Source organism: Ascidia mentula, chromosome 5 (assembly GCF_947561715.1).
Source record: "Ascidia mentula chromosome 5, kaAscMent1.1, whole genome shotgun sequence".
Taxonomy (NCBI): domain Eukaryota; kingdom Metazoa; phylum Chordata; class Ascidiacea; order Phlebobranchia; family Ascidiidae; genus Ascidia; species Ascidia mentula.
Genome location: NC_138570.1, coordinates 16650011 through 16675926, shown reverse-complemented (window position 1 = coordinate 16675926; position 25916 = coordinate 16650011). Strand labels below are relative to the sequence as shown.

The window sequence follows — 25916 nt, the reverse complement described above, 5'->3', positions numbered from 1 at the left end:
ATTGCGCCAGGGTTAAGATGTTGAGAAGTCAAGCGTTTGTGTGGTTTAGTTGAGAATTTTAACGTTTGTGTGGTTTAGTTGAGAATTTTAACTGATAAGGTGCAGATTATTACGATACGCTTATGTTCGTTTGTGTGTTGGATAAACAGATAATATTTCCGATGGTTTTGATTACATGTCACTTTCAACCATGGGCTCAAGTGAGCAAGTAAGTTTACTGTGAACAAAAAAAAAGTGAACAAATAATATTAATTGCTACAAAACTTTTAAACTGATGCGGATTTCTTCATGTATTTCTTACCCAAATATTTCCAAGTCCGATTCTGGATTAGTTCTCCCTGTTGTATTTTGGTTCGTTGCCGCTAATTTCATTGCTGCTGTGTCCGCAGTCCCTGAAAGATTTGGTTTACGCGCGGAACATGTAGTTCCAGAGCGTAAGTACAGGCTAAGGAACGCCGGCTCAGGAGTAGGAAAGCTAAATTATTCATGGCAATAACATAAACTAATTGCAACTCAAGCAGATCCGATGCAATCACGAAGTCTTCGGCAGCCAAAATGCCTCAACAAGCGCGGTGTCACAGGGGTAGACTTTGCCTGCAGGAAGATAGAAAAAGTTAAAACGCTGAACAGTTAAAATCAGAAGTTGTTAATGTATCTTTTAAGTGCAACAGATTGCGCTGTTATGTATTTTCTAGGAAGATGCATACTTTAAGTGGCATTATACATTTGAACATTACGTCAGAACAGAAATATAAACATTGGGGACATTTTTACAACATGCGAATAAAATGGTTGAAAGCTCAAAAGGTCCTTACTGAAGAACTTATTAAATTTGCCCTGGAACTGAGCAAGTGCGCCGACAACGACCGAATACAGGAAATGAAACAAAAAGATTTGGGCTCGTTACGCACAGTTTTATCGACCTCGTCCTCGTCCGTATGTGGGTTGCACTTTGAACTCAAAACCGAATACCATTGTTGCAAGATGATTGCGACCCGAACGTGAACTGACAAAGATCCTTGGGGATACGATGAGCTTGTGTGAACGCGGTTTGTGCTGCCATGGATCAACTAACATTAACGAATGTAGTCCTTGCGGTCGTTTTTTTTTAAGTAGCAGCAATGCCACATGCTATAGCTTGGCAGGGAAAACAGATTGTTCCAATTTGTTGTGATGAGTTTGTGGTGTTCGTGGCGTAGAAGTTTGGTGGTCGGATATTTAGATTGTATGTGAAAGTGACTGCGAAAAACCCCTGAAATGTGTGGTTCAAAGAGTTGTTGCAAATGATGGAAGTAACATTCCTTTGAAATATGTCTTATTCTTTTTCATTAAAAAAAAACAGAAAATGTCAAACTATGGCTCTTTGTTAGGAGTGTATTTTTGTTAAATGATTTACGAAGGAAAGTTTATCAATATTCCAACATAAAAAAAACTATCCAGTTTAATACCTACAATTAATCAGAAATGCCGATGTACGAGATCGTTAAATTTTCTAGAGAAGCTTACGACTAATCCGGGGATTAAAGAGAAAGAGATATTCCTTTCGAAACACATGGCGTCCATTTACTAAACCTTAATTTACTTCCCGGTATTGTAGGAATCTAAGAACATCGTAAGAAAACGTGTTGAGGCGAAAAGCTGAGTATATTTGATTTGAACAACTACATGCAAATGAGCGATAAGAATAACAGAAAATGGAAGTTGTCCCAGCTTGGTTTTACGCTTGTGCGATCACCTCCTCGCTCTTATTGGTCATTCAATCGGTCACGTGGTTTCGCACGAGAAGACAAAACCGCATTTTTCACCAGGTATTGTTTGCCACAAAGAAACATGGATACGATCCTAAAAATCTAAAACACCTGGGGAAAATATTTTACTTTTGTTCCAGACTCACTCATGCGTGAAATGGCTTCGTGTTGCCCACCACGTGATGTGTATTTCTTTTGTGACGTCGACAATGGTCCTATTAGCTCTTAAAATCACGTGTTCCAGGCGACATAATATCTTCCAACCTTTGTTTGAAACCCTACTTGAGGTAAGTTGTTGTGATTTTGCATTGTTTCTTGATCGGAAATCACCGAATTAAAATCACTAATTCTTTTCCACCAACATTGCTCAGTTTCGAGCCATAACTAATTATTTTAGAAATACATGTGCAAAGCTTTTGTTGGTATTAATTTCACGACTTTGCGAAAAATAGACCACAAAATTATGCGACACAGAAGTATTGGAGGCAGTGAAGCTATAGTTCTGCCTGCAAGTCAGGAAAAGTTGCAATAAATTAATTGACTCTTTACGACAAACAAGCTGTTTTTTAAAAAAAAACAAGCATACAGACTACTTGGTCAGTATCAATTAGAGACCGATGATTTTTAACAGGTTGTGATGGTGTTTGAGATTCAAAGTCTTATAGCGGAGGCGATTTGCAACATGCATCTTCACAGGAAATGCTCCAAGTTATCAAAACTGGTTTTAGCATCGAGCGCTGTTGGTAAGTGTTTCTTTATTACAATCAATCTTTAACCTAGCAACTTTTTAAGCGCAAGAGGTATTTATACATAAAAAATCATATAAACCAACCAACTTAAGCATTGCAAAAGAGAATATTTTTTGTAAGAGCCCTGGTCAATAGGATGAGGGACAAAACTTACACTCTTATCTCAATACCTGAATTTCGTTCCTAACAATTTTGTAGTACTCCTGGCACCGATCGTGGCAACGATGTTTGCGTCAATGCATGAGTTGGTTGAGATCCAGGGCGCAAAAATCCATGACAACTTTCCCACCTCTACAAACAGCACCTTGAACTTCGGTCACAATTACTCCACATTCACAGAAATGTTGGCCGTAAACCCCAAATCGACCAACCCACAGATCTTTCCCGTCACAGCAATCTACCAGGACACTGTAAAAGACCCACTGTTGTCACTGGAGCCGATAATAGCCTCAAAGATGATGCCGAAAAATAACCGACTCAAGTCCGAAATACAAGACCAGTTGGATTTGATTTCTAAAGAAAGCGGCACGACAGTGGGATTATACGAACGAATTCTGCTGATCAAATACTTGGAAAAACTGGACGCCGAATCCGTTCCAGTCGTGTGTTGGATAGCGTGGCCTTCCGCAAAATTACTCATCACTTACGTCATCATGTCCTTGTCATGTTTCTATGGTTACGTGCTGTCACTAAAGGAATACGTGCGGCTTAGAAAGGTTGCAAAGGCCAGGATGGTAGGTTGCGTAATATCGCATCCAACAAAATCATGTTTATATGTTTGCGTGTTTTTGCTAAACGCTCGCATGGTAGCAACACGCCAATTGGTCAGAAAATAGAGTATCTTCGTGGAACAAGCCTAAACATAACATAATTTATTATCATAAAATCCTTGTTTCTAACCTATAAATGTTATTGTGACTTCATTAACATCAAGTCACAAACTAAAACATATATAATACACTTCCATCGCTTGGTGTCGCTGCAGGTCCCATTGGAGTCGTGGTTGGCAACGGTGGTTCGTCCCACCCTTATCACAGTAACCTTGCTGAAATGGATGGCGGTGTCGTTGGAGTTTCACAGTCACCAGTGCCTCTACACAGTTGCCGTGGCAACCAGCATGGCTCCGATCCTTTTCCCGTTCGTTGTCGGCCCAAAACGATGTTCCAGAAGCGGGGAAATGAGACGGGGATTTCTGTCCAAAAGGTAAATGTCTGGTTGTTTCTTTGGTGCGTTGTGTTTTAGCGTAAGGTTTTACGTGTGGTTGGTGATTGTAGTGTTTTTATCGCTTCGGTTCTAAAAAGAATTTCACTGATCAGGAACATTCATTTGATTTCTAAAAAATGACTTTTTATTTAAACACAGTGTGAGTAATAAAAATAATAATTGAGAAAGTTGACATTGTTTTGTGGCGATAGGAAACGTATTTAATTTCCTACGTAATGACCGACGGTACCTCTGAGTTGAAAAGCACATACTCGCGTGGTGGCGCACCTGCGCTGAAATGCGAATGTCAACATCGGTCTAACCGCTTGACCCACATGCCAAGTAGAAAAACTCTTTTCGTGTGTTCGTGGGTTCGAATCCCGGTGCGGCATTAAAAAGGGGGAAGTATATTTCTCCAAATTCAAGTAAGGTTTCGAGTTATTTTGCGACCTACAGGGAAACCTGGTATTAGTTTGCTGACCATTGTTCGCTAAACCTGCTAAACATATTTTAAATACCTGCGATCAGTTGGATCTACTTTATGGCTTATTAACTTTGGCTTCGTGACTGTCCAGTGACCACCCACATCAAAACAAGAACTTTCCAGACCAATAAAATTGAAAAACCTCCGGTAATTTCATTTCAACACGTTCTCTGTAGCCTCCTCTGGCCCACAGGAAAGACTCGCCTCAAGAAGTGGTTGACCATAAACACGTCAACAAACGCGGCCTCGGCACCAAAATGCGTTGATTTAAGCCGAGCGGATGATCACAGTATGCGCAACCAAACAAGTACCGTTCCTTGCTTGAACACAAATGGCGCGTGAACATAAAATTCCGCCCGTGCTTAGAGTGCACACTAGAGCTTTGCATAAACAACAAGCGTTCGCGCGAAGGAATGTTCGCTACAAAATGCCCGGCGTGTTGTTATTCAAGCGCACGTGGCTTTCATGTGGCACCAACGACTTGTTTTGTGGCGCCCGGGACGCGGTATTGGGCTTTTGTCCTGTGTTATGACAACTTGAATACATTGACATTTTGGTGGGAAAGAAATTATGAATGTATTTGGGATGTGGGGATTCGGTCTGAAGTTTGATGGACGTTATAAAATATATGCTGTTGATTGTGGAATCCTGTTTTGAGCGATGGCATTTGCTTCTCCTTTGTATGTAAGTAGAAAGAGGTTTATTGGTAAAATACGGTGATTATCAAAAACACATTATAATGCTTGATTTTGTATTGGGCAAAATTTGTGAGTCCATTAGTCCAAGTTGAAGCACCACATACTTCCCTTGTGCACGTTACGCGCAAAACTTTATCAATTTAAAACAATTGCATGGAAAGTCGCAGCGCCAGTGGACTCCACACTTGTTATAGCGACACGCGTTCTCCTTGCACTAATCCAACCCAACCGCCTCCATTGTCTACAACACTTATGATAACATGAAGTAACATGCGTTCGACAAAGAGACCGCCTTTATTGTCCAGCCCAGATATTGGTGACGCACTCGAATTGAAAGGCGGACACGCTGCGCACGCGAAGGTCGCCACTGTGTGACGTCATTAACACGTGACCTAACGGGATCACTCCAGCTGCAGAGAAAAGTGATTTTTGTTTGCTTGTTAATCCGGATGTTTAGGCACAGAGCTACACGTGCAGATGTAGTTTGCGACACAGCGCCATGTTAATGAGATTTCTTCGCCACGTTAATGAAGTTGGTATCGCGGTGACAAAACCGGAAAGCCCGAACCAGATAAATTTCGACGTCATTTCGGCTTTATTTTTTAAGTAAGTTGTTTTTCCTGTCCCACCAATTTTCCTTAACTCAGACAGGGTGTGGAATACACTCTTATGACCCTCAATACAGACACGTAATTTTAACAACGAACAGTGAGCAAATATTTGGTGGGACGTGAGTATTGTATCGCAACCTGTTCGTTTTGCATTACGATTCGATGACAGACGATCTTACAGGTTGGATAAAATCAATATTACACAATGGATAGAAAAATCCTTTGAGAAAAGTTACTTGGGATTACCTTGTGAGTTACATAGTGTCAGTCGTTTCTAAGCTCTTCAAGTCGTAGTCCAATCTAAATACATGCACGGCCAAAACGCAATCGCATTTGTTTGTGCACTCCAAAAAGTTTAAACTAAAATTGCTCTAACGTGTGCATTAGTATTATTCCTTAATAAACTATACGTGTACTCTTCACGTGGTATCATTACCAAAAAAACTTATGTCAAATTCGTAGTACTGTAATTTAAGTGTAACGGAAGAATGCCTGAGGAAAGAATGTCGATCCGCCCTGTGTGTTCCTTATCCCCCCCTTATTGTCGCTTTCCGCAAGATTAGACATTAATAAATTCGTTTTGGATGATTTCCACTGACTTTAAAAGAAACCTTTTCAACAGCTTTTCTTTCTTACAACAATTAGATGTTAAAAGAGTGCCACGTTTTTTCCTAAATGTGTTGTCAAGCGGAGATGGAAAATGTCTGTTGGCGATTTTCATCAGGGCAAAGAAAAATGGCGATTTTCCATTACATTGATGAAACATATCCCGGACACTCGTTTTGTAAGTGTTTTTATACAAAAAAATGCTTGGGCATTCTACGTAACTCATCCTAAACGAGGTGTAGACATTTAACTCCTGAATACGATCGTATTGTATCACAATGTAATTTTACGCGGAAAAACAGTGACGTTTCTGACAAAATGTGTTCGGACATTCGGCAAGTTTTGACACGTTGACATGCATACCCCAAGCAAAAACTAGATTGCGAAACTGTGATTACATGCTGATGGCAGCGCGTGCCTGGTTCCCCACACCCGTTAACGCGCCAATGAACCTGCAAAACACCCTACGTTTTCTTGAAATTGGACCTCAAAATCAGACGGAATGTCTGGTACGCCGAGTAATTCACCCGTGCGTCTTGACAAACAGCACGCTACACCAGATCACGTGTTCGATTTGACCTTTCCTATTGGCCGTGGGATGTTACGTCATGGCTTTGCCTGCTGCATTTTTGTAGATCGTAGTCACGCAAAACATTATACACCCGACATTTCGATGGGAGATTTTCTCATTGTCTGACCGGCAGTTGCGGCTGGTTGAGTATATTTGAACGCCACTGGGTCATTAAATATTGATAGTAGGAGGGGGCTCTACAACCATACCGGGTAGAATAAACACTATGGTAGATTAAATGTCTGTCCATAAATTTTGGCAAGTTGTGTTAATTCGCTTTCAAACAAAACCTCCAGCAGCTTCTCGTAGAGCAGTGATTGGGCAATAGATGGTGACGTGTCAATGATGGAAACAGTGTAAAAAGTAACTTTTTTTATGCCAGATATCATAACAAACAGTACCACCTGACCAGAACCAAGAATATTTTCGCGAAAGCAATGCAACAAAAAATACCTAAATCACGTAATTAATACTTTAACCAACGTCCACACTGGTATTTGCTTCAACAAGATGGGACAAAATTGACCACGGACTATACTTTTGACATCCAAGTTTAACGTTTTATGTTGGATTTCGTTGCATTTATTGTGGGTGGTTTTCGTTTGATGTTACAGAAATAGGAGTAAAATTGTCGAGCGATTATGCGTTTCAAGTTCTCGTCCTCGTTCAAGCGAAAACGCAACACCAACCATAAAAAATAAAGCCTGTTGCAAACAGATGGCGGCAAACGCGGTGTCTTAGAAATCCCGCTGGAAATGATTTTACGATTTGTTTACCGTCGAGCTTCAAGGCGACTGGTACACGCTCCAATAAAACGCAGTTTGGGATTTTACGTCGAGTATCGTCCTATGGAAACGCCCCGAGTGAAAATATTTGTCAAAACACGTCACGCTGCAGATTTTCCAAAACACCTTGAATTTATCAACTTCAGGTGGAAAACTCCATGCCGTAGGTTGGTGATTAGATATAAAAATTACATGAAATAAATTCGTACCACGAAATATATTATAACAGGAAACGATTACGGTTTTATTTATAATTCATCTCCAAGTTACGCAAGTTTGAAAGGATAATAATTGTTATATTTTAATAGGCTGCAGACTGCCGTGCACATTGTTTCGACCTGTAAGGCTTCAGCACTGCAATCCCAGCTCAATACTTATTGTGACTTTTTGCATCTGTGCTGTTTTTATCCTTCCATAAAAACAGCAAAGTCAGTTTAACTCTAAAAAGTGGATCCATACATGGTCAATATCAATGCAAACAAGGCACATACCGTGCTAGTTAACTTGTGGCCGCAGCAACCGCAGTTGGTTGCGCTGAAGTCGACGGAAAAATGCCTTTGTGTAGTATTTGTTTTCGGCTGAACAAATCCCACGATTTTGGGTCTGTAGGCGGAGATAGAGTTACAGTCGACCGCTTTATTCATTACATCACCGGTGGGAAACGTAAACGGTGGTGATTTAATTCTCGTGAACACTTCGTTAACGGAAATCTCGACCATTGTTTAGTGGGGGGTGTACGATTAGTTAGGAATGGCTCACAGGTTGAATCGGTTACACGGTGTAAGTTTTGTTAGATAATGGGTTTCTTTGGCGAAAAAATTACGTCATTTGGAAAAGTGCGGCGCAGAAACTCAAAGGTCTAATGTCTTTTGGGCGTTTTTTGTGTGTGTTTGGGGTGGCGCCATTGTGGCAGTGTTATATACAGTGGAGTACAATTTAAAAACATTTTGCTGATGCGTTGGCAAAGACGCCTATAATACACACAAAATTTTTAGCTTAAAGATGTCTCACTTAAGCTATTGCTCCTTTTAATGTTAGTGTTCATCCTCATTCTCATCCCCAAAACCTAAAAGACATTTGTAACAATTTCACTGACAGGATAACGTGACAATCTTACTCTGGCACCAAATACATGATAAAGATTTACCAACCAATACATAGCACAATACATGATATATCATCTTTAATGTTGCAACACCCACAAAGTGTGACCTATGTAAAGGTATTGTCGTCACAGGATTCATAAACACACATAAAAAGGTTAAAGCATTTCGAAACATAACCGTCGCATGTCTGTCGTATCGAGTTCCTGTTATTCCTGGTGTAATGGACACCTTGTGTTTGGTGGCAAACTGGCAATACTGTTGCGCAAGAACGCCTTCCACTTATTTTGGAGTGTTGCGGTCAAGAAACAATGTTGTTTCGGTGTTGGACCAAAATACCAAGAGACTAAGGGTTATTTTCTTGCTATGTAGCGTTATTTGTAGTAAAAACTCGTTACTTAGTTTCACAAACTATTGAAGTTGGCTATGGTAGTTAGTTGCAGACACATCAGCGATAAACTGCAAAGGAACAGTAGTTTTGACAAGCCTTCACAGATTTCTGATCAATTGCAGTTCATAGAGTGTGTAAATGGAATCAAAACTGCACATCACAATGGCGGTTACAAAAATAGACAACAAACACCAGTTGTTGACAGAATCAAGCCACCCTGTTGACGCAGCCAGTGCGAAACTATCGTATCATAAGACACACACAGTACCAACAACAATAACATTTAACTCTCACCATCAGTGCTGCTTTAAAAGATTATTATGATATGAAATGTGCCCTACCCCAACCCATAATCATAATTAAATATGTTTCCGTCATGGTTGCAAGTATAAGAATATCAAGGAATATGTATAATTAATTGCCCTATTAACCCCCCATTGATATGTGCGGAGATTTCACCTTAATAAAGCCGAGCTTCTTTTTGTGAATATGCAAATTATGTGTACTTTGCACTGCGTGTATTAATATTATCACCTACGTCACAATGTTTTTATAGCTGTTGTAACTAAATGAAGAGAAAAAAACAGTTGTTGTTGCGACTGTTTCGCGTACAAGTTACAATGATAGGTTGCGAGTGATGTCTGGCTAATTAAGAGCGTTGCGAATACGCAGTCATTTAACGCTGGTTCGTAATTGTGTATCAACAACTTCGCAATTATTTCAACCTTTAAAACCTACTCAATAGCATGTGCCAAACTACATATCGTATCCACTGCGGTTAATTTGAATCGTGTGTTTACAACACCACGTATCTGTTGTGGGAATGGCGATTATGTGTACGTGCTCGCCTTTCATCGGATGTTAATTGAGCAAGTATGATCAGTCATATTTAATTGAAACTGCTGATCAGAAATGACCACAAGCACTTTGTTAGACGTCGTAATTTGAGATCATTTGCATCAAATCTCCCGCCACTATATAGAGGGTGCCTGTTATGATACTATTACGGCACAAAAATCTTGTCCATAATGTCAAAATCCAGTTTTTTTGGGCGTGCAGTGAATATATTTTTTAAAGTTGCTCTTTGTTTAATTATGTAATGCAAACAATTTTAGAAATGAAAATAATTTTAGTCAAGTCCTAAACGGAAGAAGCAAAGTGGCCTTTTGTTGTGCAATTCTTATCAACAATTACCAATGAACACGTGCACAACGTCCAAGTGTAACAATGCATTTAAAAACTAACGAAGCAACCTGACCCAGTAAGTCGACGCAACGCATTATGTGGCAGCATACCCTCTCCTGCTGAGCGGCGTTGATTACAGAGCTGGAATGGCGGCGGGCGACGAAGTTCGGAAGTAGGTCGAGGGGACAACGAAACCGCTTGCCGCATTGTTAGCAAAAGACTTCACTAAGAGCCTCTTGTCACTGGCTAAGTTCGCTGGGCTTGAGTGCGGTGTGTGTGTCACCATCGTGGAGTATCTGCGTCTACCTCAATAAGCGTGGCTCATAATTCCAGGCAAAGCTCGGGGTGTATGTGAGGACTAAGGAAAGGGATAGAGATCTACTGTAGAAATGTGTTTTTAAAGTTTTAATGGTGAGTGAGGTTTAAGTTTTTAATTAATGTTAGTTTCCAGTGTTTCAAAAATGAAATTTATTATGTTTGTGTGACCACCTCTGGCATTTTATCATACGGACATTATCAACCAGCATTCTTATAGCGCGTTATGTTACGTCTACCTCAGTAAATGGGGACTAGAATACTGGATAAAGCAATGTTATAACAAAACAAATCGTCAGTGGCGACACCACCTCGTAACCCCTTTGTAAACAGAGCAAAAAAGCAAATAAATCGATGGCAGACTGAACGGTTGTAATGGGAACTTGTTTACAAAGTTGATGATTTACGTTGTGTTGGTGACGATGAATTTTGCATGCGTTTAGTCTCGTCATCGACCCCTGCATAATGCAAACGTCTATGACCACGATATCCATCAAAACACTTTTGTTTTCGAGGTTGAGAAAAATACGTTTTTACCGACAGCTAATCTGTGTGCCATGTTTCACAGCAGCTCACTATTAGAGATGTTGCTGGTGTTGGCTGCTGTGGAGACCTCGCAAAGTATTTTAATATTTTGAAATTAAAGTTTGTCACTTGTGTCACGCAAAAGAAGTGTTGCTGGAATAGGTGGATTACGTGAAGAAAATGTTTTTATTTGGCAATAATGTGACCAAAACGTCCAAAATACGCGGATTTGTCGAAAATAACAAGACTTTATGGCATGCCTAAAATGTGCATAGCTGTATAGGTCGTTTTGGTTCTTCGGCTGCACTTTAAAGATTCACGTTGCAGGCACTTCGCAAAACATCAGATAAAACACGCGTAATGGCAAAAACCCCGAGGTTGTTTCGAGTTTGCTTTCGCTTCATGCTTTCCATATAAGAAGGGGAAAACGTGTAATCAGACACGGCAGTACCATCTGCATAGCATCAATGAAATGAAACACGGCGCTGTGGCTTATTCAAGAACCCTGGTGAATAGTCAAACTCCGTTGCTCCGTTATATTTAAAACCACTCATTTCATTCAGATGTCGAAATTACGTCAAGCTCGGGCTTCGAAACCTTGCGATATGAAGAGTGTTAACTACGAGCTTATAGTCAGGCGATGCTGATAGCAGATAATCATCTAGGGTTTGGCGAGTTCGATGTATAAATACCCGCACGCGCTCGCTACCAGCTTGAATATATAGGAAGAGGGCAATTAAACACTAGCAAGATAATATTTATTCGCCTATTAGACCCGCAGATCGTGAGCTCGCGCTATTGTGGTAATTGAGTGGTGTGATAGGGTTTAGGCGCGGTGTGCACTTGTCTATTGTGGCACGCTGGCGCCGGCTAAGATTACAGAATTGATTTTTGCGGCTATTGTGACCGTTGTATGATTGCAATGGGACACATTTTACAGCTGTTTTTTTTGTGTTTTAATTGCCTTGTCTTTTACTGTATATACAGACAAACACTATTTTTGTTGAATTATTATCTGAAGAAACGTTCACATTTTCATGCACTAGAGGAATTGTATTTTGCGTTTTCCAAAATCCTTTTGAACACAATATTCCACCCAACTATTACATGAACATTATATAAACCACTTAGACGTTGCAAAGGGATACTTACAACGGGAGAACAGCACAGACTGTCGATATTGACCAAACCAACAAGACAGCGTTACGTTAGTCGCGAATCGCATCGCGTGTTTGCTTCCTGTTCTGATCAAAATTTTCACTCGTCTGTTTAAACTCCTATGTTCACATCGGTTAGAGTCGAAATTTAATATATTCGATTCGAACCGTTGTGAACAAAGCTAAAAAGTGATTTACAATAGTTTGCGCAGAGAAAAGGCGGGTGACAAACCACGGCGGGAAAGCGAGATCTACGGGGGGTGGTCGTAAATGTTTGTTTGCGTTCTCTCTCAATTGTTGGCCGCGATGCTATCGTGACAGCGGCACATTTTGTTCGTATAACAACACAGAGCAAACCATTTTGTGGTTGAGGTTTTTAAGTGCTCTTGTTTGGGTCGAACACCCAAGCCTTATATGGTGTTATGTGCTACGTAGGTTCGTCTTTAGCAGGTGTGCATGTTATGCAGGTCAAAGTAAGAAGTCTGTCTTCATTGCTTTTGGTATTTTTAGTGCAGTGACTGATGCATCTGTTCAGTTGATTTGACTCTGCAGGAAACTTAGTAATGTGGTAATAGTATCAGTGACAATAGACAGGGGTGTGAGATATGGTCATATTAACCACTATGAAAACTCAGACACAGTGTCTAAACTTTAGAATATTAAAGAAAACGACGCAAACTTGAAAGAGAAGATTGTGTTAAAAACAGTCCCCCGGCCAGCTGCTGGATTTGGATTTGGTACTTTTCGCAGCTGCGTACCAGTATAAATTCGCCGCTAACTAACGAAACATAACATAATCATCGAATTATGCCCGACGTTTGACTGTTGATCGGTGAGCTGCCAACACGTAATGAGCAATCAATGTCACAGCGCACGTGTCGTACGTACATACTCTCTTGTATCGGCCAGAGGTACAATAACAGCACACGAGGCGCGTAACTGGTTATTAACCAATCAACCGCCACTTGAGTACACAACTGGAACAATGCGCCGACCGTGGGCGCAGGCGGACGATTAAAGGCCTTTCCGCGGCGAACGAGCAAGTACCGCAACTGCAACATCGCATTTCACGCCTGGCAATGCTTTGATTTCGTGTTTGCCCTCCGCCAATTACGTGTAATTGCCACCAGTGCGGGTAGATGCGCGTTCCCATCGTGAGATCTTCGTGGAACCAGCGGTCTGTATCGTATAAGGGCGTTGCTAAGCCTGGCGCCAAATAAATGACGGAGTTAGTTTCGCCACTTGACGGTCACAATTACAAAGCACGCTTCTCACCGTTGGCCCGAACGTGGTTTTCTCTGCCAAAGGGGCAATTAAGGGTCGAATCGCTTAAGGATTTAGCGTACACCGACTTGTACGGTCCTAGTGACCATTAATTGAGCTTAAACGATTAACTGAATAGCGAAGTTAAGGACAGGAAACGACTTGCTGTGTGTCACCCCGAGCGATGTCGTCTCCACCGTGCATTGGGATATGAGTGCTTAAAGTCGGAAATTATTTAACTCTTCTTCAACTTCGCCCACCCTTTTTTGTTTCAACTCAGTTGGCGCCATACTTACTTTTTGTGTTATAACAACACGCGGGCTATTCTTTTTTGCTGACGGGTTTTTCTTCAGTTGCCATACCTGACGATAAAATTTGTTTTACAAAGAAGCTTTTTGAATTTAACAGTGGTCTGTCAGAACCAGGGATTGATACAAAGCCGAAAAGTTAGTCAAGCCTTTGTTTAATTCGCTGCTTATGCGATATATATATGTCTGAGCGAAACTATTCTTGTATATACGTTCTCCTGGTGTTGACCGTTGTGCTCGAACAGATCTTCATCGAAAAACGATTTAAACACCTCCTCTTTGAACCGTTGTCACCATATTTGCGACCAACAAGACACCTTTGAAATCAGTGCACGGCTTTGGTTTCCACAGTATCAAATAGGCGACCAAGAATTTCAATTGAGGCTTTGCGTCAGTCAGTACTGTTTGCCCTTTTTGGAGGACTGTGTACATACATACACGACAGCTAGACCGTTCGCGAACGCCTAAGATAAGATCTCAGCACCGACGCTAGGAATAACACTCGTAAACCGGTTGAGCTTCCAGAAAAACGTCAACTTCTGTGTGGTTTGCAGATGTGAGCTTGAGATACAGAATGGAATTTTTCGTGCCGTTTGCAAAATGTTAGCTGCATAGGAAACTGGTGTTGCACAGACAGAAATGTATTGTGGAAAAGATTATGAAAATAAAGACATATATAAGTATGGTTGTAGCTTTGGCTTTGTAGTATTAATCCTTCATACTAGGGCAATTCCAGATTAAGTCAGTCATCGTATGCAAAAAAGTTGTGAATTCTAGTTACATCGCTACAGGTTTAATTTTTATAGGCGGAACAATAATTGACTTGCGAAAACTTTAATTTGCACCAACGTAAAAAAAGTGTAACCGAGACAAACAACAGTGGTAATCGATTGAAGGTCGCCCACAACAATTGCACGGCTTTTTTTAATGACACAATCGAGTTAAAAGAATCTCAAAAAGTACTTTCTCTTCGGAAGTTGTTCAAATCGCTCCAGCCGATGTTTCATGAGACACGCGTGTTTTTTCCGCTTCGCAACCTCAATATTCACCCCCTCATTTGTTGACGGAAGTTACGTTTCCGCGCGCTATTGCTTACGTCACAGTGACGTGGCAGCGAATTGCAATCAACGTTCTACTAGTGGCAGCTGAGCTTTTGGCCATATTGAGTTATATATAGATTTTGATTGTCCTGTTGTCCGTCGCGCTTAAAATCGCTCACTTGGTTTGTCCTTTTGCCGACCGATGGATCGTTTCCGCTGAATTGGTGCTGTTGGCGGATTGGGCAAAGTTTGTGTGTGCTAGTATTTGGTCTTAAGCATTTGCAAGCGGCCCAATCGTCCCTTGATATTGGATATGGAGCATATGTTGACAGACTAAAACGGTTTGTGGTTTGTGCGGAGATATTGGCAGGTGAAGCCAAAGGGCATTGGCAAGCAAAGCCTTTCCGTTCATTGGCTTATAAAGACATGTATGTAATTTGTCTTTAATTTCCATAAAAATAGAATGTCTTCGACAAGGCTTAAAATACATATCGTTCGTCTCAATTGTAGCTGAGATAAAGGGAAACTGATATACATTAAAGCGTTAAAGCACTAGTAATTAGCACATATAAATTATACTTTGTCTTGGGCAATTCACATGTGTAAAAATTTACAACTTAGGCTACTTGTGACATTGATGTGGCGATTTGTGTCCTTGCAAACTCTTTAGACAGGTTGTCATTTATTAATGATTCGAGAAGACAGCCATTAGGGCGGTATATTTAGAAGGCTGCGTTATGGCTCAATGTTTATGCTTCAAGAGACAGACCATTCTTTTGAGATACGATCTGTAATTACTTTTAATGGTAGCGGAAAATATAGCGCAGGAGCAACGACTGACGCACTACAAAGCTCGATTTAGAGTGTGTGCCATGGTGGTATATTATGTTTATGGTCGTTAAGAGGTCCATTTGCCATAGCGGGGAAATTCATTGATATTCTAAATTGTTGTGCCGTTTATATAAAAAATAAGGAACTGGCAAAGTTGTTAGCACTGCAAGCTTTAACGAAAACTTGTTCAAAACAAGACGTAAATTTAATTTGTTTACGAGGCAAATTCTTCTGCTAACAAAGAACCATGCGATGATGGATTCTTGCTTGATAGATAATGGTGTAAGTACATAGTTTCAGAAAACTGTACTTTTTTTTGTATACTTGTTGATTTACAGGGCATTTTGTAATGTAATCGTCAGTACAAATGGTTCAACGTTGTGTTAATGTTTAAACCACAGGGATGAGAAATCAATCTTCAACTGCTGGGATTCACCCAGTTGCGTAACGCCAGTTCCTGTTATCATTGTGTTTGCGAAGCTCGACGTGTTACAACCGGTCACTGTTAGTCAACTCAGGGCACGATGCCGTCTTGCCTTTTGCCGTTGACGCAAAGCTCCAAGATCGCGGAAAGTTTGTCACTTCCCCAAGCTGGTTCATACGCATTCAGGCATCGTGACCTCGGTCAGAGTTGTTTGTGAGTCTCAGGTCAAGGCTTCTTTTGGCTTGAAACAAAGCACTTGCCTTCCCGGTTTCGCGACTTATGACGGCAAGACAAATCAGGAAACGCGCGCTTTTATACCACAAGCATATTACGTCACGCGATTTTGGGTGTGCGTGATAATTAAGCAGACTGCCAAAAAGCGTATGATCAGCAAATGTGTACGCACGTCAATTTTTTCGTGACTGCGTTGAGTTTTGATCTCTGCATTCCAAGTAAAACGTCCGTAGTCGTTGTGTTTCGAAGAATTGATCAATTTAGAAGTGCAAATTGCTTGATGTCATTCCTATTTTGCAGTGAAAATGTTCCCTTAACATATTTGGCTGGGTATCACTTAAATTTATTTCTGCTGCCAAAAAAGGATTGGTTTTATGTGCGTTATTTAAACTTATTAACAGCGAGGTGATTTGATCGCTTTTGTTTAACAACATTCCAATAGTATTCCATTATAGAATGCGAATAAAATAGAAATACCCGCGGACCATACGACGAACGTGCTAATGTGCACGCGTTTTAAATGCAAACTTCCTCACGCAATTGGCGAAGGGGCGAGATATACAATGAACTTTCATTCCACACAAAGCGATAAGAAAGTTTCAATACTATGACGCAACTATCATCGCCGCGACAATCAACTGCTCACGTATTGTGGCCTTTAGGTGGTCTTTCCACGCCCAGATGGCAGACAACGCAGATAAAGACTGGGTGTGACTACTGTTGGACTTCGTGATCGCCTGGGAGTCTCAGGCGGAGTCTTCTGTGTGGTTGTGGTCGTTCTAGCAACGTGTATTTTAAATGTAATTTGTAGACTATGAAAGCGTTGCTAACGATGGGTATTTTACCATTTGATTTGACGTTTTAATCGTTTAAGTGGTTGGAATTACGAAAACCAGATGGAAGTGAAGTTTAGCGTGAAAATTGGTTGGTGTTGCGTCACGGGGAAAGGTATTAGAAGTGATTTTAGCTTCCGTGGTAGTGATATAGGGGTTGGGCAAGGTGTTAAAAGTTGTTTGAAGTTAATTAAACAAATCGTTTAAAGTTTCATTTTATATTTGGTAATCACTTCAATGATCTTATATTGGATACTGACAGAACTGTGCACGTTAGTGAGCGATTTGAAAGGTCTTCTTGTAGAAAATGAGAAAGCCCCATTAAATTCACAACGCGCTTTTTGAACATGTTCGAAGTATAGAAAGCACTTGACGTGCAATGTTTCATTCTGCCAGTCTGGGCATTACCTCGATGCAGAACTTTAAAACTGCATTTATTTTTAAACCAGACAGCAATGTACGTAAGTCGCAGTAAGCAGCGCGCCCAATGCTACAAAACATGCATTTAGTCATACAAAAAAAACATTGCGAAAGTGCCAATAATTCGTGCAGCGGGCAATACAGCGCATACCGTTTGCCAAACTAACGAAATTACCATGCTCATATCGGTTGTCTAGTAAGGGCTGGAACAATGGTGGACTGTGGCGGGCGAGTGAAGGAGGTGTCTTGTTGCCACAAACAATGGTGCAGATGGAACAGGTGTTGTCGAAGCGAAGATCCATGTAGCTGGAAACTCAGTAGGGAGGTTCGGTTGCAGATTGTGACCGCGCGCTGACAGATACGATGTTAAGGCTGATTGCGCTCGGATGAAAATCAGTAGAACATCAAACGACCTCAAATCGATGGTACTTCTTTTCGAGATTCGGTAATGCCCTGTGTGTATTTTTTATAAAAAAAGGTTCATCGTGTTTTTGTATGTGGGCACGCGTGGCTGTGTAGCCCCTTTCGATTGCACGATTGCTCATACCTACTTATTTACTTGGGCATATATAAATGCAAATGTAGCTAAGTATATGACAGACTCTGTTGGTTATATATAAATGTATGCAAATCAAACAAACGGGCCAAAGATCTCAGCTAAGGTGACACTTGTCATCGGCCTGTGCAGAATTATTCACCATATTAGCATAGATGCGCAACAATACATCGTTTGGAATAATTTTGCCCAGGGAATGTCATGGCATTTGCATCGTGATTTCGTGTGTACTTGGTGGTTTGTCATGCAAATACATGCCATCTTGTGGATCGCGCCGTGCCATATGGTTCCATTGTAATTGCAGCCTTGCATCGGAAATTGTGGGTTGCCGAACGCAATTCGCATTTTGCCTGTCCTGAGGCTACTTCCACGCGGAAGGTACAAAGGCTCTTGGTACCGCGCGCTTCTATTCGGTGGGCAGGAAAATGACCGCGGAGCCGGTTCTGGCATGCCTTTGCAAGCGGAGCGAGAAATTGGGACCACACATCGAGTCCAAAATCAGTGGCGTCGTGTCGAAAATTGCGACTTGAACGCCGAGATCGTTTCCGCCGTACCAGTCAAGCGTGAACTGGGTCCACAATCTTGCATTTCTGCCACTTGAAATAGGCGTGGAAACGATTTCCAGTGCTGATTTTACGCTAAATGTTTCCAATGTTTGAGCTTAATCCATGTATCTTTGAATGTAAACTGCCCGCTTTGAAATTGTGATAAATTCGCGAGCGTTTTCGATATGGATACAATATATGATGGAAGACTGCAAGTCCTGCAGCAAAATTCGACCTTTGAATGCCCCTCCTTTGTTGTGTGATACAAAATGCAACTTGAGGAAATTGTTATGCAAAACGCTTGCAAACTTCCGTCTATCGGTTTTGGATCTGCGTTGAGCTTGTTGCGGATCAACAAGAGCAAGAAGAAAGTTTCCAGCAGTATTTCCTCAAGCATTTCTGTCCTGAACTAGCTGTTACACAGCTATGTTTTATCTGACATATTTTTGTCATTTCTTGCAATATGTCCTAACATACCTTTTTTTCTGTTGGTTCAAGGTATGAGATCAAGTATTCGTGAACAGCTTAAAGCCGTGCGGTCGGGCATAAAATTTACTATCAACACTTCATAAGCAACAATATCCTGGGGTTTCCCAACGAGTCGTTCTCCCGCAGAGGATGTGCGAGGTTTTGCAAATAAACCGCACCGGAATTTCGGACTTGGACCCGAAATCCGACTGCACACAAACACCGTGTTTTCATTCACACACCAACGCCCTGTCATTGTCCCACGGTGGCAACCACTTCGCGTGACGAGCGCCTTGATGATGGCGATGACCAGCAGGGTAATCCCTTATCTAGTCACCTTCATCATGGAACACAAACAAGTCCATTTCCTTCCGATGATCGCGTGGGTTTTGTGGCTGGCAAGAAACAACTGTTTTGCCGACTTTGAGGGTAATCACAGTCGCAGACTTAAACGCGATGGGCAGCAAAATTAAAACACGTTCTCGACAATCGGTATTGTTGCGCACGTTCCCACGTGAATGGTCACGCATGGCGTGTTGCGGCGTCGTTTCATCACTTGGAACATCATCCTGCTGCGTCTTAAACGTTTAGTCTTCGTTTTATTCCGGGGTTTGTCACACACATCCTACCTCAAGATGGCTGGTACTGTAAGAGGAAGGTTTTGCGTGGCTGCATGTGAACACAGCTCGGTTGTTTGGGCAACCTGTTCAACAGTGTTTATGCTGGTCACAGTGGTTTGAAGTTCCATGCAGGGGCTGGTAACGAAATCTACGCCGGACTGGGACGATCTGTCACACCAGAGTGCTTCTGTTGATAACAGTTGCGTGTTTCGAAGGGTTCTATGTGTGCTGTGGCAACCTTTAGGTCGCTTGAGTAATGGAGATCCGCAGTTTCGGAAAGTAGACCTTTGTGTTACTTTTGAAACCCCCAGGATAGGTTAAATGACATCAACGGAATATTAGATCACTGTTTTTTGTGGGTTATGACATTGTGTGATGCCCTATATGTGACAATTTTGTGAAGCCATACAAGCAACTGTGATATTCTCAACCAAGAGCACAGCACCGTATTCATTTATCACTGGGAAGTTTTATGACAGGTGCGTCGGTATGCATAAGGTCTAATGATTTACGATCGAGTTTCGCGGAAAGCAAGGAGCAAATCGGATTGCAAGAGGTTGTGTTTGTTGCTGTGTTCTGTCCATACGCGGAAGCCCGTGGCAAGCCCAGGTCTTGCAAAAAATAATCTGTCGAATCGCTCGCGCGACCCAATACCAGGTACCTGATCATTAAATCTTGTGCCGTTGCCAGCGAATGGAGGCTAAATTGGCGTTTGCCGCGAATTGGCGTTTACTTTTTCTATGAGATAACTGTGCATGATAATTAATACTGGCAGCGGGTTTAAGTGCTGCTTGTAGCGCCAGTTGTTGAGCCCAGTTGTTAAAGTTGCCGCTTATGCAAAAACAAGTTGGTGGGCGTGAACTGAACAAATCTGTGTTTTGTTGCGAACTCCACAATCACAACTCAGTGTGTCGATTTTAAGCTCCACGAAGCTTGTGCAGTCGTAGTTGCAGATAACTCATACCCCACCAGTCATTCAGTTATATGGTTTGATGCAGAATTGGTAAAAAAGGAAAAATAGTTTCCCAAAAAAACACTGGCGTTGTCGAAAGACATTGAGTCATCTCGTTCGTAACTTTATTCTTCCTTTAAAAGTCACGAGGGGTTAGTGTGGTTGATTTTGCCAAAACAAGCATGACTTTGGCAGCAGCAATTAGGGAGTTTCCTGCCAATTCCAGCGCCCCGACTTATCTTGAAAATCATTTCAAAATATTTTGCGTAAGATGCGTCATGAACTCGTGGAAGCCTTTTCGCAATCTGTCGTTCCATGCAGAGTGGTAAGGAGAAAGTAATGACGTAGCTGCGTAGTCGCGCCAAGGGACGTGGCTGTGACGTACGCAGGACGCGCGGCGATGCGAGAACCAAAAGAAAAAGGCGAATTCTTTTTACTCGAGTCACCGCGACCGCTACGTCCAGGACAATTCTCTTGGGTTTAGATATCATTTCATGTGATGGACGCTTCAGCAGGTGCCGCGTTTATCCAGAGAAAATGTGTGGTTTCGAGATTTGTTCGTTAAACTAGTTTACATTTTCAACATAGAAATTCAGTGTGTGATTAAATATAGGATATGAATGAATCAGCGGTTTGTGTATTTGGAAGTTTTTTCTGAAAGTTCCGAATGAGAGCGTAAAAATCTCTCGCGAAAAGTTTTAGTCAGAAAAATGCGCCTATGCTTACATGAGTTAGCTAAACACGGGAGCTCTGCTTGAATTGAAATCTTGAGGGGTTATATCCGGTCATAGTTTATTTACAGACCGACAGTTTGCTGATGTTGGTGGTTGTTTACCACATAGTGATTTGATTAACTTGGCCATGATTTTTGTGTGTGTTGATTCCAAGTTACTATTTTGTGTAAATGAAGTGTTACAAGAATTTACGAGGAAACAAGGATGTGTCGGGGTTAGCCCGAACCTCTATGAACGCAAACGAAACAGCATCCGTGCTGAAACGCGCTGAAGGAGGAAGAAGGGTTTGCGAGTTCACACACGCTTGACACACGCCTGTTTGATTGAGGCAGATTTAACGGAAAGTCGCTTCACTGCATTGTGCACTCAGTCGGATGAAGCATAATGTGACAGGACCGCGGGCATTGAGGCTTCAAACTTCGGCTGACGCGTTTAACCTTGTTTCTCTTCGTTTCACAGATTCGAAAGGTTAAGTTTTGGACGGACGGCGACCTGCTGTAGGCGCCGCAACATCGGTAGTTACTCAATTGGAATAAACGTTGGATATCAGAGAGCTAGCTACTTGGAAGAACCGCACAACATGATACAACTCGAAGAAGCTAGGAGCAGCCACGTTGGTGACATCATGATGAACCAAACCTTGCGCGACTTTGTACGCGAACGATTCGACGCGCCGGCGAATGACGTCACAAAGGAGCTTGGCGTTTATGACGCAGGTGGGCGTTTTGTGATGGTGGTGCTAATGACTTAGAATGGCTGGGGCTTAAAAGTACAGCTTTTGTTACCACCCTGGTAGGGGGTGTAAAAACGAAAACGTCCTCCTATCTTCTGTCGTCGTAATTCGACTTTCAAATTTATTTCAAGCGTAAAAACCAAGCACAGGCTTACAGAAGAATGACGTCATTACTTTTTTGACACTGTAAAACCTTAGAGCTGTTTTCTTTGAACATCTAAAGGCGTATTTACGTATCAATTACTTAGGTCGCCCGTAGGGGGAAGTTATGTCACCCAGGGTGGGGACAATGTTGGGTTAGTCACAGCACGTCGCGCTGGAAGTGGCGTCTATAGAAATCAAGGTGGGGGCTGATTCACTAAAATATAGAAATCACTGTGATTCATGTCACGTGAGATGGGGAAACCGAGCTATGTCGTGTTTTTTTTGTAAAGTTCTGCGCCCATAAATGCAATCGATTTTGTTGAGGCACTGGACAAAGCAGTTTTAGGCACAAGTAATCAACTTTAGTAAATGTTTTTTGAGAATTTTACGCCGAAATTAACATGATGCGCAATGAACTGATCTTTGCTTTCAAACTGCTTTGTCGTATCTTTTTTTTCATCTGGTAATATGGCGCGCTGTTCTAAAAATAGTTACAGGGACAGAGTAAAGGCCCTGCTAACCTCGTTGCCAAATTGTTAGGAAATCCCAATCACTTAGCTCAGCCTTGTGACAAAAACGCATCGCTTGCATCTTGCAAAGCCTACACACCCACTTATATAGAAAACCAAACCGCGAAGTCATGCGTTCTCTTTTGCACTGTGTCAGTTTTCAGACCTTATTGCGACATGGGCTCCTATGATTTAAAAAATACAACGTTGGCTGGGACATTGTTACCCGTGATTTTACTGATGTAGAAGAAGAATTTATACTTAGCAATGTTGGGTAAATATTTTTAACACGTGCAAGATTCTGTTGCTTGGAAGTGACTAAACACAAAAATGATTACAACACCAGTCACTTTGTATCCTTTTTCGGCGAAACAGTTTAATTTAAACAACGATTGTTGGACCGTTAAAGAAATTGAATGAGAATCATCGTAAAACAAAAACTACAGTTTTTGGCACGAACACGGCAGCGTTAAGTCAAAAGAGTTCACATAGCATGTTATCTACTTGGATTAACAACCCACTAAATAAGACTGATCATCATTTGTCTGACCTTGTCGCTTCTCTATGCAGACGCGCGAGTCTTTAAACCGGATGACGCAAAGCAAGGTGTCAACGACTCTGAGGATGAAGGCTATGGCGTCATAAAAGCCCGCGATTATGACGTCGTCGACGTCGCTGCAGATCTAGAAAAGTGCAAGCTGGGCGCCGCGCGGGGTTCGGTTTTCGATGACAGCGATTATGACGAAGTAATGGACTTTCTGGCGTCACCGACGTCGAGCACGTGCGATGAGAAGATCGTCACGCAAGGTACGCGTGGTTTAATTGATTTGTTACTGTTATTCGTTGGGGATTTCCCCTTGGTGTCCACGGGGAACACCTGCGGACTGTTTAGTGTTACGACCTCATATACGTTTTTCCGTACAGCAGCTGTAAGCCTTTCGCAATCCCATGTTGTGTCAAACATTTTTTAAGGTTAGTGTTTCGGCGGCATTTTACTAACAAGTATTTTTAATTAGATCAATGTCCAGAGGTGAAGGTTACGACCGATGAAACGGAGATGGATAATTTATCGAAACGATCGTCTGGGGCGTCCCAAGTTGAATCAGTGGTGTCAAGTGGAACCCTGTCTTCGTCTGGCGTCGAAAGCAGTGACGAGAGACCAAACCCAAAATATGCAAGCCTTGACATAGCTGTAAGTTTTAAGCACATTCCTCTGTGACTTTGTCATCGGAACTTCTCCGTGTGTATCCGTGCGTAACCCAGTAGGCTAAACAATGACGTTTCTTAACAGAAAATTCTCCACACTCGAAAACGAATCCAGCGCATTTTGCACACTCCGCAACAAGGGGAAAGCAACAACGAAGCAACTGAAGAAGTGTCAACCATTCCAAATACTTCGTCCAAGAAAAAATCAGTGTACAAGCGTCACACACATTACGGGACACTAGGACGACGGAGCAAATCTTCAAAACGAGCCTCGTCTATTTCTCGACCGCTGTCTGGAGGCGAAGGCGACTACCCCGAGGGCGCCACCTACCAGCCTGGCGACTACTCTACGTTTGATCCCTTGAGGGCGCGCAAGGACCTTCGCAGCGTTCCTGCACTGCAAGCAAATGGCGAGAACTACTTCACCTTTGACCGACCGAAGTCACGAGAGTCGGATTCGGACGGCAACAGCGACACCAACCGGAGTTCCGGAACGTTTGAGGGTGGAAGCAAAAGATGGAGCCGACTGAGCACAAATTCGCAAAACAGTGACAAGGTAAGCCGATTTTGAAGTAATGCTTGTTTTACGTGATATGCATCGTAAACACCAGAGTAAAATAAAAGCGTACACGCGTTTGTCGTGTATTCAAAAAATATTCAATTGAAATCCAATAAATTTCAACAGATTTACTTTGTAAGCTGTTCGTTGGATTCGATCAAGAATATTAACGACTCTTATTTTTGCAGGCCTCGGTCTCACCACAGAAGGGACCATTTAAAGCCTTCCGAAGATTTGTGAACAGCACAAGCAGTAGCAACGTTAACTCCATAAACCAACCACTACAGGCAACACTCTCACGCGAAGAGAAGAAGGCGATGATCCAGGTCTGTGTGGGCAATGCGAACAGCAACAACAACAATAGCAACAGCAGCCCTGACGTCGAGGAAATAATGAGCCGCGGAGAGTATGCGCTACGCCGTGACGAGAAGAACAAAAGTTACAGCTGCATTCCAGCCGGTGTGGTTGACGCTGCTTCAGAATACACCTACTCGCCTACCGTGGAAAGTGTCCCGCGCCGTGAGAGCCACTCACTCTTGCGGCGATTGTCGAAAAAGTCCTCGCCCGCTAGAGGGCGTGATCCACGACGTTCGAGCCTGCCATCTCAAAGCATGTATGACGTCCGCAGTACATCGCAGCCACCTGTAAATGACGTCACTACTCCTAAATTTCGCTATGGTGACGGATCGCAACCGCGGAGTGACATTGAGTGTCGCGTCATGGAATCAGTGGAGCGGAACGACAGAAGCAGCAAAACGGCTGAAACCAAAACCCTGCAAAAATCGAACAGCCTCAAAAGGCTCTTTTCCTTCGCCAAAAGACGACCTTCGGTGAAAAAGTCACCGGTGAAGAGACGTGACACCGAACCTTCCGCCTCCATGAACAAAACTCTGAGTTATTCCTCTCCTCAGCTCTCCGTGTTTTCTGTGAATTCGCCTTCGACCGGGTCAAGTCGAGCCGGTTTGGCGCAAAAACTTGTGTTTTAACACGGGCAAATCTGGAAACATTTACTGCCAGGCATCATGCAGAGTTGTATTAATTTGCCCATCAACTATTGCGTTTAAAACACAGCTTTTACCCGTTTGAGTTCAACCATCTAAACACAAATTATTTTTACTTGGTTCTGTTGTTGTTTTGCGTTTAACAAATTGCAGTTACAGGAAAAAAAAGCTTGCCTAGTTGTTGTTTTGGAATGGCTAATTTTGTTTTATTTTTGTTTAAGTTATTTAACCGTTCCGCTCACACTTGAATGTGTTCGTTTGTGTTTGGTCGGATGACTTGAACGTTATTTTCACTGCTTTTGTGACGTGTTACAGTAAAAGAAAACCATTTAACATCTTGCGTTAATAAGTTTGTGAGTTTCGGGAAGGAAAATGTGGAACCTGAAATGGAAGCAAACAGTTTAG

General features: G+C 42.1%; 1 protein-coding gene across 1 annotated transcript; it reads left to right on the top strand.

Annotated features, from left to right (window-relative positions):
• The first annotated feature begins 1930 nt into the window (after positions 1-1930).
• LOC145903058 (uncharacterized) lies at positions 1931-25849 on the top strand. The gene is made up of 9 exons (XM_082991145.1): positions 1931-2035; positions 2380-2491; positions 2696-3231; positions 3483-3700; positions 21819-22075; positions 23316-23552; positions 23762-23937; positions 24037-24507; positions 24699-25849. Exons 1-9 carry the CDS (start codon positions 1931-1933, stop codon positions 25494-25496), a joined length of 2910 nt encoding a protein of 969 aa, XP_082847271.1. The 3' UTR covers positions 25497-25849.
• The last annotated feature ends 67 nt before the right edge of the window (positions 25850-25916 follow it).